Below are 16,752 nucleotides of genomic sequence, written 5' to 3'. Positions count from 1 at the left end.
GTAACATCTCAGTCACCATGGTGACAGGAACTCTTCTCAAACACTCAATCGAGATCTGATTCAACTCGAGGTGCGTAACCTGCAGCCACATGTGGCTCTACAGCCCCTCAATAGTGGCTCCACGAAGCTTCACTAAATCATTTGATAGAAAAAATTGTGATTTTGTTTGGACGCCAGATTATATTTCAAAAGGATTCCTATCTCCTGGACATAAAAGGATTAAAACAGAGCTAAAAACAGCTCATATTGCTCAAATCACACAAAAAAGGGAAAATTGAAAGTTTTATGGCTCAAGGTTCAATTTACTTGGTTAGAAATTGCAGAAAGGTCAGTTTCAGTCACAAACGTTTAAGCGAAACATGCAAGTATGGGCGTCTCCCAATCAGAAGGTGGCAGGTTCGATTCCCATCTCTGCCATTTCTGCCTGCTTACATACCGAAATGTTGGGCTGAACTGAACCCCAAACTGGGGTTTACACTATTTGAAGCTCTGCTGTGCCTCCAGCAGGCCGGAGAACAAGGTGATTAATCAGGATCTGAAAGAAGAGATTTGATGGTTTGGTGGAGACGACCTACGTTTGACAATGATGGTGGCCACAGACGAAGCTTCTCCTTTCACGTTGAGGGCTGAGGCAGAATATTGTGCCGTGTCCAGGAAGTTGCAGCTGAAAACAAAGCAATGAGATTGAGAGACGATGCAGCCTGAGACACGTGGACCAGATGAGCTCACGTACCTCTTGATCTCCAGGGAGTGCATGTTGTAGCTGCTCTCGGCGGTGTACTTCTCGGGGTGGGCCTTGGCATCGATCAGTACGTTGTTTTTGTACCTGGAAGAGAGGAGAGCTTGTTTGTTCTGTTGAGTGTTTTAGGGGTGGAAGAGAACCACAGAGATGATCTGAGAACTGAGGACAGAAAAGTTGTCCGCAGAGCGACTGTCATGACGGAGGAACCCACCAGGCGATCCGGGGTTTGGGCCATCCTGCCACGGTGCAGTGCAGCTTCACAGTCTTGCCCTCCCACACGGTCTGGCCACGAGGCTTGATGATGAACTCGGGGGGGTGAGTCAGGCTGTCCGGGTTCATCTTCTTACGAAACTCAGACCATTCCTCCAGCTACAGGATGAAGGTTTTCTTTATGTGATAGATGTATTTGAGAATGGGCATGCCTCCATCTCTCCAGGAAGAAGAGAGGATTTACCGTCTTTCCCAGTTGCACTCGTTCAGCAGACTCCCTGATGTGTATGGTTCTAGTCTTCTTCTCCACCTTGACCTCCATGGCCTCCCGAGCCTCCCTCACAAACAGGTTCCTCATCGCCACATAGTTGATCCCCTCCTCTGTCACATGGTCCTCCTGGGCCTCCATTAGACCCCGCACCACATTGTGACTGCAGAAGAGAAGAGGAGGTGTAACAACACACACAGTACACACAGTACACACATAGTCCTCCAGGAGTACTGTGTTGGGTACTCACTTGGCTCTGAATACAGGGATCACATAGCCGATGAGCTCTTTGTCCTCGTCCATCGCCAGGTAGGTGCGTTTAGCTCTCTTGGGCAGTGGACTCAGTTCAACTACCTCCTGACCCTTCTCTGTCTTCACAACAGTCTTCAAGCTTCCAGGGGAAAAGGACACACTGAATTTGCACACAAGCAGCAAATAGTACAAACAATATATACTGACGAGAAAAATCAGGTTGGTCCATTTATATATATTTTTTCATATGCAAAGACTGAAAAGAAGACTGAACCCTTTCTTCATAGTTTTATAGAAACTATTACCAACACTACAGTAATTATAATGCAGGTGACTGCAGTTAAATACACTCAGTATGTACAGCAATAAGCTATATATGTAAATGTATTATTCTCTTCCCTATTTCAAAGTACATGTATCTATTTGTTTTCAACAGAAAATAGTCATTTAACATTTCAAGACAGGTTTAATATGTGTAAAGGCATCATGATTCCATATTATTCTCATGATATTGAAATGATAATTCTCAGATAAATTATAACCTATGTAAAGAAAAAAAGCCGTGATTTAGTGTAATTATGGAAAATCACGACATGTATTGTATTTACAAGACCCCCCTCAAGAAAATAAATGTGTAATTTTATTCATTCATTTATTTGAAAACATTTTATTGATTCCAACACAGGCATGATTTTAATCATCCATGCATTATGAATTACTTCAGCATGAAAATAAATACCTTTTTTATAAGGGGGGGGGGGGGGACAACTTGCTTTGTGTATAAACTTGTCCTATATGTGTGCGCTGACCAAACTATAACATTACATATACGTCAGGACAAAGTTTCATAAGATTAATATTCAATAAACAGTTTGTCACTTGTGAAATGTTATTTCTTGCTGTCTGCTCATTTTGTTTTGTTGGTTGGAACAACTGTAAGCAGCACAAACATCCGGCATCTTTCATGACTGTCTGACCCTGGTTGAACTACTTTTTTTTTTTAATTATTATTGTCAACGGTCAACAAAATAAAATATGTATTTTCATCCATAGGTTGAGAAATTTAAAGGCCAAAAGGGTTAAGGCTGAAGTTAAATGCTTATTTCGCCTTACCCAATTAACATATCAAAGACAAGCTGTAGCAAGGAGGCAGACATCAGACTCTGAACTAAAGCTTCATCGATAAAGTGAAAACATAATAATACATTTCATTTATACAAGTATACACAATATATTACAAATGCACATGTATACACATTACATCATATTATAAGCTGTCACGGCATATGCAATATGCCAACAAATACACTTATATTTCCCATTAGTATTTATATACTATATTTAGTTTTTGTTATTATTACTATCATTGATCACATCATTAAAATTCCTGGTGTTGATTCTGGGGCAAGATATTTTTCTATGGCATTGGTCTTTTAAACGTGCAAATTTCGAAAAGATCTCTTTCAAAAAGAGCAGACCAGTCTGCTTTTTTTGAAACGACCCTGGAACTGAAACATTAATGTGAGAGGTACGTTCAATAAACCATTGCTAAAACTTACAGTAATAGACAGTTAAAATTTCAGTTATTCATTTTGTAATCAGGTATGTTGAAATGTCATGTCCAAGAAAAGTGTGAGTAAATGTTGTCCTCCATGTGAATGCATCAGATGGAAATTAAACACTTTAAAAAACAACTGTAGTTGTAATGGCATCAAATAAGTACTTCTCCCTCGGTACTCGGAAGAGGTGAACACCAGTGATGCCACAAACGCCTTACTTAATAAGGAGCAGAAGTTACTAAGTTATGCGTTACTTTAATATGACCACTTTATTTGGAAACAAGTAATCTAATGCGTTACTATTACCAAACCAGTAATCAGATTAAAATTACTTATCCACATCATTGTGCGCTACTATTGTAGCATCCAATAAGAGGAGGTCCTTGTCTGTAAAGCTTTATTATTAAACAGAACAGACAGAGATTAACCGGGCTGCTCACACACACACAAACACACACACACACACACACACACACACACACACACACACACACGCACACACACACGCACACACACACGCACACACACACGCGCACACACACACGCACACACGCACACACACACACGCGCACACGCGCACACACTCACGTATGCACGCACGCGCATGCACGCATGCACACACACACACACACACACACACACACACACACACACACACACACACACACACACACACACACACACACACACACACACACACACACACACACACAGGTGAAACTCTTCTGAGCGGACTGGAACCATCTGTTGAGGAAACTTTGTGTTCTTGGACTCTGTGTATTAGTAAACAAAGGTTGGTGTACAATCTATGTATAATCTGGTAAAGAGCCACGGCTCTGAGGCAACAGTATATGACCATTCGATGTTGTCTACGCTATTTGCATGTGTGTGTATCACTGTTTACATTGCTCCAGGTAGCTAATGCTAAGAAAGTGCTAAAATAATTTTACTTCAGTATAACTACCCAGAGGCACTCTGCTTGGTTGTGGGAGACTTCAATCATGAAAAGCTGGGCTAAAAAGCTTTTCACATGCTGTGGAGGCAAGCTGTGGAGTGTGCATTTTTAAGGAACCACCCTATTGAACTGCCAACTGATAAGCTGTGTGTGGACAACATGGAAGCTCCTGTCAGCTACAATCAACAGTTACAATCAACAGGCACATGGCGCAATACATGAGCAAGGCAGAGAAAAGAATTGGTATGAATACTCGAGGACCCAAACACCAGTGATGAGTTGAAAAATCAGTTTCCAGACTTTGCAAGAACAGACAACCTGTGTACCACCTCGATTGATAACAAGAAGGTCAATGACTCAGTGCCACACACATGGATACTGGACTGTCTGGAACTGTACAAGATCATTATGACACTAAGAATCTTCAAGTGCGATTATGAAAGTAGAAGACGTCTCAAAGCCAATCGCCCACGTTAACGTCAAGCACGGCATATATCAAGGGGATACACTCTCACCACTGCTGTCCTGAATAAGCCTGAAGGTCATCAGTCAAATTAATCCAAAGACTGGAAATGGAAACAGATTCCAAAGCAGAGCAACAATCAGCCAGCTGTTCTACATGGATGACATCAAGCTGTACACCAAGAACAAGTGAGAAATCGACTCACTGATCCACCCCACCAGGATCTGCAGAACTGACTCAAGCATGTCAATCAGGTTACAAGAGTTTGGCCGGATGGTATCAAGCAGACAAGATGATCAGAACTGAAGGGTCGACTTTCCAGAGGGATGTCCAGGATACTAGAGACTAATAGAAACCGTGAGGATTCTACAAGGAAGTCCAACCAAATACCCCTAGAGAGAGAGCCGAGTCCTTAGAGGTGAGTGGAAAGGTTAGAACAAGATCTGGTCCATCAACATGTACACACTGCCCATCATCAGATACTCAGCTGGGATCATAAAGAAGCTACAGACGTGATGTCTGTGGCTTCTTTATGATCCCAGCTGAACCAGAAGCTCCTCATCATACATGGATGGTTTCACCCTGAATCCAGCATCCTGAGGCTATACACTCAGTGAAAAGTTAGAGACTGAAGACTATTGAGTGTCGGAGCCACGATCCAAGATGAAACATCCAAAACCAGAAAACATCAGGAAGATGGGTGAAAGCCTCAGCCAGCTGAAACCTGAGGAGAATGAGGAGAAGCAGGTAACATAAAGAGACAAACCCCTTCATGGCAGATACCACCACCAGAAAGAGGAAGTGGCTGATATCAAGAAGACCTACCAATGGCTAGAAAATTCTGGATTGAAACAACCCAGAGGCTCTAATCATGGCAGAACAACAGGTACTGAGCACAAGGGCCTTAGAGGCCAGGGTCCACCATAGTAGATCAGATCCAAGCTGCAGGCAAGAGAAGGTCCAGAGACTCTGTTAGAGGACCTCAAACTCCCAGACACTCTGGTGGATGACTGGGACTTGGAGATGATACAGATACCACCCTACAAGTGATATATTAATTATTATTCTTTTATATCTTTAATGAATATATTCCAGCAGGTCCAGCCCAGGGATAATGGCTTATTTGAAAGCTTCTCTGTTCAAAGTGAGATAATAAAGGACATACAGTATAGTTCAGCATCTACAGAGGGGCTGTAGAGCCACACATGGACAGATGCACAAATGTAGCAATTCATTTAATGTAGTTTATTCTCTATTTTTGGTTATACTTATTTATTATTCAGTCTATTAATGTTGACCTGCTGCTTCTTATTTAATAGTGACAGACTGAAAATTAAATGTACATACCAAACCATGTGTCTATGGTGTAGACTTGTAATAGAGAAAGGTCATACGTTGTGTTTTGCTGCATTATATATGTTTGAGACGTCTTTATTGCTGCTTTGTTACATTTTATTGAGCCATTGTGAACATTTTGATATTAAGGATATTAGCTTTGCTTCATAAACTGATGATTGAGTGAATACATGAAGTTCAAAATGTAAAAAGAAAATACCTCAAAGAGAAAGTGCAGAACTGCAGTGAAATCTAAAAATACCCTGAACACCATCAACCATTCTGCCTCGACATGCATAACACACTGCCGGTGTGCCGGTTACATACAGACACACCACCCACTCAAAAAGGAAAATGTATTTCTGTCCAGGCTCCAGGACTCGTGACTCACATTCAATTCTTAAGGCGTCTGCGTACAACCTTTTTTAAGCCATAAGAACATGATGAAAGTTCCAGAGTGACATCAACAAGCTGCCGAAAAAAACGCTTGTTTGGCAGGACTGTTCTCCGTGAGATGCTGCCGAACTCTCAGGCCACGCCCCTTGCGGCATGTACCCATCTTGATGAGTCAAACATTTGGATGAGACAGCGACAGGGTACGACAATGGTGGAAAGAGTAGTTTTCAAGTTGATGAGAGAGGAAGAGAGGAAGCAGTATGATGGATAGCAACACTCACTGAAGCCCATTATTTGTTAACAGCTTCTGCAAGGGAAGCCGGCCAGAATCTGTGGCCTGTAATTCTGTCTCATTACCACGCCAGTCAGCACTTCCTCCACCAGACCTTTAATTCTGCCCAGGACTGCCCAGACACCAGAGCCACCCTGCAAAGATGGACGGCACTAAACGCTCACAAGAAGCCGACACGATCACCAGCCTCAAGAAGGAAATTCAGCAGCTCTCAGACGAGCTTCAAGCAAAGTCTGAGCTCCTGAACTCTTGTCTGGATGTGGTGCATTCAAGTCATTCAAGATCGCATCGCTTCAATCGGCTCTCCGGGACTCAATAAAGTGGGACCCCACATCTCCCCTGTGGCCGGGCAGCAGCTCCACACCTGGCTTCGAGTCCACCTGGTAGGAGGTTGTGATCTGGGGAAAATGAAAACCCCCAGGTGATCGTATCCGTCCACCCCTGCTCGACCTCTCCAACCACTACGAGGCCCTCTCCCAGAAGAAACACACGGACTCTGGCCCCGGATTCACTGAGCCAGCTCCAAGTTCCACCTCAGCTTCAACCACCTCTGTCACAAGACGGAGACTGCTGCAGGACACGGTACAGAAACACTCCGGACAGTGCCGGCTGAGCCACCTGCTGTCCAAGTCCGGCCACCAACACCACCAGACGCCCTCGTCCTCTGTTTAGCGCAACGACACTCATCTTGGGCGACAGCATCACCAGGAACATTCGTTTCTCCAACACCACCACCCGATGCTTTCCTGGAGCCCCCGTCAACACTATTCTACTACTGGAGCTGCTGCGCTCTGCACCTCATCAGTTCACTGGGTGATCGTCCACGTCGGCACCAACGACACCACTCGGCCCCAGTCGGAGCAGCTCAAAGTGGATTTAAAAAAACTCTTCTCTCACCTGGAAGGCTGTGGGAAGTTGGTTTTGACTGTGTCCCCTGGTGTTGACCTGACTGTGTCCTCTGGTGTTGACCTGACTGTGTCCTCTGGTGTGGACCTGACTGTGTCCTCTGGTGTTGACCTAACTGTGTCCTCTGGTGTTGACCTGACTGTGTCCTCTGGTGTTGACCTGACTGTGTCCCCTGGTGTTGACCTGACTGTGTCCCCTGGTGTTGACCTGACTGTGTCCTCTGGTGTGGACCTGACTGTGTCCTCTGGTGTTGACCAGACTGTGTCCTCTGGTGTTGACCTAACTGTGTCCTCTGGTGTTGACCTAACTGTGTCCTCTGGTGTTGACCTGACTGTGTCCTCTGGTGTTGACCAGACTGTGTCCTCTGGTGTTGACCTGACTGTGTCCTCTGGTGTTGACCTGACTGTGTCCTCTGGTGTTGACCTAACTGTGTCCTCTGGTGTTGACCTGACTGTGTCCTCTGGTGTTGACCTAACTGTGTCCTCTGGTGTTGACCTGACTGTGTCCTCTGGTGTTGACCTGACTGTGTCCTCTGGTGTTAACCTAACTGTGTCCTCTGGTGTTGACCTGACTGTGTCCTCTGGTGTTGACCTAACTGTGTCCTCTGGTGTTGACCTGACTGTGTCCTCTGGTGTTGACCTAACTGTGTCCTCTGGTGTTGACCAGGCTGTGTCCTCTGGTGTTGACCTGACTGTGTCCTCTGGTGTTGACCTGACTGTGTCCTCTGGTGTTGACCTGACTGTGTCCTCTGGTGTGGACCATGCTGTGTCCTCTGGTGTTGACCTGACTGTGTCCTCTGGTGTGGACCATGCTGTGTCCTCTATGTACTAAGGTCTGATCAGAGTAAAAACCTTCCAGTCAGCAGGTCTATCTTTAGATCCTGGTCTGACATCATCCAGGTGAACCAGATGGTTCATGTCCATCCTTCTCCTGGACAGAGTCCATGTCCACACTGGTTCTGACCAGGGTTCCATAGTCACAGTCAAATCCTGCTCACTGCCTAATGTTATGTAACGCGGTGGCGTGATGCTTCACATGGTTTAGAGAAAAAAGTCACTGTTACAGTTGAAGTGGAGGATTCATGAGAAATGCTGTTCAAACAGAAGTGTCTTTTCCTGATCAGACTTCAACAAACGTGTCTAAATTGTGAGACATTTGTGAGAGATTTTGTTTTTCTCACGTGAAATGTTCATAACAAGTGAATCACTACCATAGAATTGTAGTTTCTTTTACATTATATTTATATTGATTTATGACGTGAACAGTGTTGCCACAGTTACTTTAAAAAAGTAATCCGATTACTAGTTACTCCTTTAAAAAGTAACTTCACTGATTACTTGTTTATAAAAGTAGCTAAGTTAGATTAGACGTTACTTTTTAGTTCCTTTCAGCAGCTGCTGACACCACCCTCCATCATCTGAACATAAATTACAACTGGTTTTGTCAAAAACTATGCTGATCCCTGCTTCCTGCTCCTACTGGTACATATTTAACCTTTGACCTCCAGCTGGTACATGTTTAACCTTTGACCTCCAGCTGCTACATATTTAACCTTTGACCTCCTGCTGGTACATGTTTAACCTTTGACCTCCTGCTGGTACATGTTTAACCTTTCCCTCCTGCTGGTACATGTTTAACCTTTGACCTCCAGCTGGTACATGTTTAACCTTTGACCTCCAGCTGCTACATATTTAACCTTTGACCTCCTGCTGGTACATGTTTAACCTTTGACCTCCTGCTGGTACATGTTTAACCTTTCCCTCCTGCTGGTACATGTTTAACCTTTGACCTCCTGCTGGTACATGTTTAACCTTTGACCTCCAGCTGGTACATGTTTAACCTTTGACCTCCAGCTGGTACATGTTTAACCTTTGACCTCCAGCTGCTACATATTTAACCTTTGACCTCCTGCTGGTACATGTTTAACCTTTCCCTCCTGCTGGTACATGTTTAACCTTTGACCTCCAGCTGGTACATGTTTAACCTTTGACCTCCAGCTGCTACATATTTAACCTTTGACCTCCTGCTGGTACATGTTTAACCTTTGACCTCCTGCTGGTACATGTTTAACCTTTCCCTCCTGCTGGTACATGTTTAACCTTTGACCTCCAGCTGGTACATATTTAACCTTTGACCTCCTGCTGGTACATGTTTAACCTTTGACCTTCATTCTTTGTTGTATTTATATGTGACTCTTTTATTATCAGAGTTTTACTATTACCGGTATTTATTTACCCAGAGATGGAGTTGTAGTCTGTTGTTGCACTATTTATTTATTTATTTATGTATTTATTTATTTGCACTGCCTGCTCGATGTGACTTCATTTGCCCCCCTCCTGGACAAATAAAGTCTTTCATTGATTGATTGGTTGATTTAAAAAAAGAAGGGTCTGATTGCAATGTTAAGGTTTATTGATGACAAAGCTTGGTTCTAATTCTTTCTGTTACCTGAACGCACCGTTAGAGCGGGTTGGCCTGTGATTGGCTGAGAGTGGAGAAGGGGGCGGGTCAGGTGACTGCGTCACTGTGTGAGTGACTGCAGAGAAAGGAGGAGCGGTTGGTTCTGGTTAATAATAAAGCAGCTTTGCAGACAAGAAGCTCGTCTTGCAGGACACTAATATAACGCACAGTGACTTGGACAAGTAACTTTAATCTGATTACTGGATTGGAAATAGTCACACGTTAGATTACGAGTTACTGAAAAAGGTGGTCATACCAGAGTAACGTCTTACTAATTAACACGTTACCAGCGTCACTGGTTGTGACATATAACTGCAGGATATATTACAGTGAACTTTTAACCCAAAGTCCATAAGGGTGTTGTCTTAACAAAAAGGCATTTGAAGAGTCGTGCCCAGGCAGGGGAATGAAAACCATTTTCATGGTTCACCTTGAACGGGGGTGTTTTCTTGGTGCAGATCAACCTGCACATCAGTCTTCATGTAAACTGTAATCTGTGTGTGTGTGTGTGTGTGGTGGCCTCCACTGTGCTCCACTGCTACAGCTTCATGACCTCCACGGTGTCTTTACAGTCGGCCCTGACAGGAGCGTCTGCTGGCCTCAGGAATAGCTCAGCTGTCCAGGAATGTATCTGGCAGCCACTCTGGAACTCAGATTCTTCCTTTGGCCACTTTTAGAACCCCCACCCCCTACCCCCACGCACCCTCCATTTCTCACTCAAAGACACACACACACACTGTATGTTCACCAGCCGTGACACTGTGGAGTCTCTCTGAGTCCAAACAAACACGTTTGTTCACCTCCAACCACAGAACCTCTCAGAGCGTCACAATCTGCTGTGCCTCTGTGTCGAGGTCAAACTGAGGCCAGTTCACTTCAAAGACCTGATCTTTACTCACTTTCTATTCAAAGCACATTTATATGATCAATTTCAGTGTTTCTTGATTTAATGAGTTGAAATGAAGCTGGGGTCAGATGTATCTTCTAAACAAACTCTGAGCAGGACAAAATGCTGCAGAAGGTGGATGGAGGAGGCCCAGCTCAATGCACAAGTTCAAATGAATTAAGAAAACACACAAAAAAAGCTTTGCTAACAGTAAAACCGTGTCAGCATGAAGAAATATCAATTATGGCACCTTTTCTTTTCAGCTCGAGGACAAAATGTCCAACAGTTTGTAAAATGAAGTCTTCCTCAGCGGCTTGCTTCTTTTTACTGCAGCTCAGAAATGTTTAATTCACAACTGCACCTCTTAAGAAGAACACCAGGAAGAAACCAAACACCTCAACAGAAACCGTGTTCAAAGATGAAAGCATAGCTGATGCTTTGAGGTTCACCATGTTTCAAATGTGGAGAGAAAATATCCCTAAAAGCTAAAAGATGAAACTGCTACACAGCTAAAACAGCTAAAAGGAAATGTTAAAACTTAGCATTGTGAGATAGTTTTGCAAAACAGCATCAAAAAGCCTCTAAAAGGCAAATACTTGTTTTAAAAAAATCTACAAAACTAGAAGATCTAAAAAATATGAACATTTTGACACTTCTAAATTATAGGTAATAAAATTCAGTTTTTGTATGTAAAGTAAAACTATATAAAGAATGTTGTGATGTTTCCTCTCCGCATTTTAAAGGTTAAACATGTTTTGTAGTTCCAGATTAATTTTATTTTAGTGAAAATAAAAATCAAGCGTTTCCACATTTTGTCACATTAAAACAAATTAAATGTATTTTATTGGGATTTTGGGATCCCTGAGTCAGCAGTTTGTGGATGGTCCTTCAGGGTCTTGGGCTCGGTCTCTAGCTGAACATAGTGTCCAGTTGTTCATGTCAAAGTGCTCCAGCTCAGTCACAGTGCAAACAGCAGTGTCAGTTGGATGAAGGTGTGACTGTGGGAATGACACCTCAGTGTGTTTTTCTCTAAAGCTCTCCATTGTTGCTCTGCTGGCTGTCCTGCTGTCCCAGTCTCAAGTCCTTTCCTCCCACCATCTTCCCTCCCCTCCTGAAGAAAAGCAGCCCCCACCATGCTTCACAGTGGGGTCTGCACTGCTACTTTGCCAGCATTGGGTCCAGAAGGTGGACTTTTGTTCTCCTTCCTCCACATGTCCACTGAGTGTCCAACATGGCTGCTGACAGACAGGACTTCTTCTGCTTTAGTGGCCACACTGGCTTTCTTCAGACTGAAAGTTGTCCTGTGGACAGGTTGGGATCTCTGCAGCTCCTCCACACTTCCCATGAGCCTCTGGGCTGCTTCTCTGATCAATGCTCTCCTCGCCCGGCCTCCGGTTCAGGTGGACGTCCATGTCTTGGTAGGATTGTGCTTGTGCTGGACTCTTTTCATTTTGTGGTGATGGATCGCTTGGTTCTCCATCAGATGTTTATTTTAGAACTTACCCTGCTTTAAACTTGTCCACCACCTTCTCCCTGACCTTTCTGGTGTGTTCTTTGGTCTCCATGATGCCGTTGGTTCACAGATGTTCTCTAATGACCAGAGCAGAACAGCTGGATTCATACTGGGATCAGGTAGAATTGGGATTAGGTGACTTCTGAAGGCTCCTGGTTGGACAAGGAGAGAAAGGCTTTTTCATTGCACCCTTTTAATTTTTTTTCTTCTTTGTAAAATCATTTATTCAGCCATGTATCATTTTTCCTCTGCTTCACAATTATATGCCATGGTGTATTGGTCTTCATAAAAACCCAGTAAAATACATTTTCATTTGTGGTTCTTATGTGACAAAATGTGGAAAAGGGGGATCAATATCACTGAATTCCTCTGTGACAGGTTGATACTGAGGAACAATAATTTGAGGTTATTATACCAATAAAACGTTCATCTGAACATCTTGAAGTTAAACGACGATTTGTGGAGCAGCCTGAAGGAGAATAAAGTGTATTTCCATTAAAAGATCAAACCCACTATTATAACTGGCTGAATAAACACAAGTCCTGGAAAGTTTAAAGCATGTTCTTAGTGTCACATGAGAGTTTGTAGCCCTGGCAGCTTGTGTACACCTCTTACCGATGGCTGCTGGTCTTCTGGGAGGAGAAGGACTGCTGCTGAACAGACGACTTGCTGCTCAGGTGGTAGCTGCTCTCATAGTGCTGCTGCTGCTGCGCCTGCTGCACATGCTGCACCTGCTGCACCTTCTGCATCTTCTGCACCTGTTGCACCTGCTGCACCTGTTGAACCTTCTGCATCTTCTGCACCTGTTGCACCCGCTGCACCCGCTGCACCTGCTGCACCCGCTGCACCTCCTGGTGACGCTGCTTCTTCTGCGTCACTTGTATTGACTGTGACATCCTGAGGGCCACTTCAGCAGCTTCTATCTCCTGTCCTCTACAGTCCCAGTGCTGCAAATCAATCTCACTGTCAGTATTCATGTTGAGGTCAGGGACAAGTGAAGATGAAGATGATGATGATGAAGTTAAGTTCAAGTTAAAATGAGTGAAGCACTAAACTACACATAGTCTCAGCCGCATGCATCAGGTTAGAGATCAGCAGGCGATGCTCATGAGGCTTCTGTGTCATTTGTGCATTTAATTATGCAAACTGTACATCTGAATATAGAAACTCTGAACCCTTTACTCCTCTTTTAATCTGACCTTAACTCAGAGGTCTGCAGCCTGCTGCTGTTTTAACTCCACATGTGGCTCTGTAGCTCTGCTGTACAGGCTCCATCAAGCTTTCACTAAATTACACGTAAATAAGGCTTTTTTGAAACCTTATCTTTATTTATTTGTACACTTGACTAATTTCATCAAAACAATTCTCATCTCATGGCTAAAATAGCCAAAAATGGCTTCAAAACACAAAACAGCTCAAATAAAACTGGTAAAATAATTCAAATGGTGAAAAACTGTCAAATGTTTAAGGAGTAAAAATGGCCAAAGAGTTTTTGTTCAAGCAGTTGAAAGAAATAAAACAGCTGAAATAGTAAAAAATGGTGATAAAATGAAAAGAAAAAGAAAACAGCTACAATGTATTTAAAAAAAGCTGAAACTGCCAAACTAAAAACAATTTAAAATAATGGAACCATTAAAGATTTTATTAAATGTTTTGTGTCAATACACACTGATACCATACCTATGTATCTGTTTATCTATGTATTTACTATCATTGTGCCCTTCAATATTACTTTTCTGTCCTATTTTATGTGACACCATTTAATTCTATGGCATTCTTGACTTGATTTTGTGTTTCGGTGTCGACTGGGCCTCCAGTACAGAGTTCCAAACAATATCATGTAACGGTGTACCAGTATGACAGTAAATAATCACTGAATCCTTGAATAATCAGACACAGAATATTTGTGAAACCTCTTGCTGCAGCTGCAGAGTCTGGATATCTTCAGGAGCTTCTCTTTCTGGGTCAGGTTTCTATACTGATTAATCCACCGTAACCATCAGATGATGATAGATTCATGATAGTGATAAGCCTGGAGGAGTATCATCAGACACAGAGACAGCCTGTCCTCAGTCGCGCTCCCGAGAGAGACGTATGGCGTTTCCCCAACACTTCCTGCTCAGCCCTACTCGCCTCGCTATTGACGCTTTTTCACTACATGTCAGTACCTGATACCAGGCACTGTTTGGCTGAGGTTCCAACTGAGTGAAGGTGAATAGACAGTGTAACATCAGCAGACAGCAGGCTGCTGATTGGCCGGCGTCACAGATGAGTCAGAGGGGGCGCTGGTTTACCCCACCATTTTCTAAACCCAGTCACATGAATGTTACAAAGATACCGCGACAATGTGCAGGTGTTTATTTTGTCTGGCGGCGACTGGAGGATTGAGGAACTGGTCACCAGCTTCCTCCCCTTTTTACTGCAGAGGTCAAAAACCTGACCAAAATCTGTAGCTGTCCTGGCGAACCCCATTTGCATTTCCATTCAAGTCTAAAATATCGTACTGTTTGTTTGTCTTATTTTAACATCTGCTCTTGTAACAGCTGGTGGCAGAATCACCAGTTGACAGGGAAACCGAAACACCGGACAGTGAAACACAATCGCAACAATCCACATTTTGTAATATTATAACATATATTATTTCATTTATTATTTCAGTTGATATCCAATACATGTTCGCCCAGCATCATATTGGGTGGAGGTTAATTGTGCACGACGAGGAATACTCTCATGACTCCGCCCACTCCGTGGTGGTAGTATATTGCAATGGAAAACGATCTGAGTCGAGTAGAAGCAAGGCAAGGCAAGGTAAGTTGAGTAGGGCAGAGTAGAAACCAGTGGGAAAAACACTTTGAGTTAAATATTGTAGGACCTCTGACACTGATGTGAGATCGTTGGAAAACTATACAGTATGGCACTTTCACCTGAATTGACAAACACACATCCTCCACTGGCCACACCAAACAGAACCTGAGTTTAGAATACTGTTAAATGATCAGGTCAGAATAATGAAACTCAAACCTCTAATCTTTTCAATTCTGTTTCAACCTGATGCTAATTTTACCGCTCCACAGGACGTTAGTCTGAACCTAATCATAACCTTTCACCTCTGACCTGCACTTCAGTTCAGCTGAGCTGAGTGAGTCCAAACCACAGAACCAGTGTTTAAATCCAAGTATCCAAAGAGTCAGACGTCCATCAGCTTGACCCCTGATCCTTTTACAACCGGCTATACATGTCAAATGACAAAAAATGTAAACCGATAAATGTCTTCTGTGTTAAATTGTGTGAGTGAAAGTTCACAAATGCAACTTAAGATAGTATAGTGTAATGTTTAACAAGCATACAAAACATTTACTCGTGTGTCCTTCATTGTGCAAACCTCTGACTGATCCTGTCTTCACATGAATGATTTGACACCTGTGTTAACGTTGCTTATGGTGTTAATACAAGCTATAAAAGGTTAATAAAGGTTATTAAAAGTAGTATGTACATGTGTTGCTGGTTACAGATGGTTTTCAGCTGTGCAGAGCTGACATGCCGAAGCAGCTTATTTCACTAAAACCACATATCACATCAAACATTTCTCTTCTTTATCTGCTGAGAAGCATAAAGACTGAATTGATCAGTGCTTCTCTGCTGGGATGGTCCAGAGAAACAAGCAGAGGAAAGCTCCACTGCAGCCTCTCAGCTCCATTCTGAGCTCAGAGCTCAGTGAAGTTCAGACTTTTCACCAAACCACACGCTGGTATTTTACTGCTTGTTTCTCTGAGAAGCACAACGAAGGAGTGACAGGCTGAGAGAGCTCAGCTGCTCAGTGCTTTTCAAAGCATGATGAGGCCTAACCCCCCACAGAGTACACTGCACCCCCCCCACACACACACACACACCCCTTTCCTCTCTTCTAATTCAACTCAATTAAATCCATGAACAACAGATTCAGTAATGAAATGAAATGTCACATTTAAAACCAATTATTCATATCTTCAGACACTAATTTTGTTGTTGTTGTTTGTTTACAGATTTCTCCACTGTGAGGAAAGGTGAAAACTGTGTAAACTCCCCCGACCCCAGAGTATCTCCTGACGGTGTCGCCACACACTTTGAGAACCACTGTCGTCAGCTTGAAGATGGATCACATAAAAGTTACTGTTTCTGATGAATCGAAAATGAATTATGAAGGTTAGCATGAAGATTTGAGCCAAATCCAGTTAGTTAAAGACAAACAGAATGAATGAAACTTCATCAGAAACAATCAACACATTGTGAAGAAAGTGTGACTGCTGGCCTCAGGCCCAGGCTACATCGCAACACCGGGACGATATAATACATATAGTATCCTTACTTCACAACCACATGAGCTGCGATACTCACCAGTTAAATCCTCTGATCCACAGGTGGGGGCAAATCAAAGAGAAGGTGTGTTAGTCCACAAGGGGTACAGCAGACTCCAGTCCAGCAGCAGGGTGAAGGGCTGTGGACAGGACGCTGGTCCACAGAACAAAAATAATGCTG

General features: G+C 43.3%; 1 protein-coding gene across 1 annotated transcript in view; it reads right to left on the bottom strand.

Annotated features, from left to right (window-relative positions):
* The window catches only part of myom1a (myomesin 1a (skelemin)), a 44,988-nt gene extending 28,236 nt beyond the window's left edge, over positions 1–16,752 (bottom strand). Inside the window, exons 1-7 of the mRNA XM_080504092.1 lie at positions 16,612–16,752; positions 12,853–13,184; positions 1,471–1,611; positions 1,197–1,383; positions 954–1,111; positions 734–826; positions 576–664 (exon numbers count right to left, since the gene is read on the bottom strand). Of these exons, the coding sequence (XP_080360218.1) occupies positions 576–664; positions 734–826; positions 954–1,111; positions 1,197–1,383; positions 1,471–1,611; positions 12,853–13,133 (949 nt within the window). The 5' untranslated portion in view covers positions 13,134–13,184; positions 16,612–16,752. The remainder of the gene's footprint in view (positions 1–575; positions 665–733; positions 827–953; positions 1,112–1,196; positions 1,384–1,470; positions 1,612–12,852; positions 13,185–16,611) is intronic.

The sequence above is a fragment of the Blennius ocellaris genome (assembly GCF_963422515.1).
Source record: "Blennius ocellaris genome assembly, chromosome: 10".
In the NCBI taxonomy this organism is placed as follows: domain Eukaryota; kingdom Metazoa; phylum Chordata; class Actinopteri; order Blenniiformes; family Blenniidae; genus Blennius; species Blennius ocellaris.
Note: the sequence above shows the minus strand (reverse complement) of the source record. Positions and strands in the feature narration are given on the sequence as shown.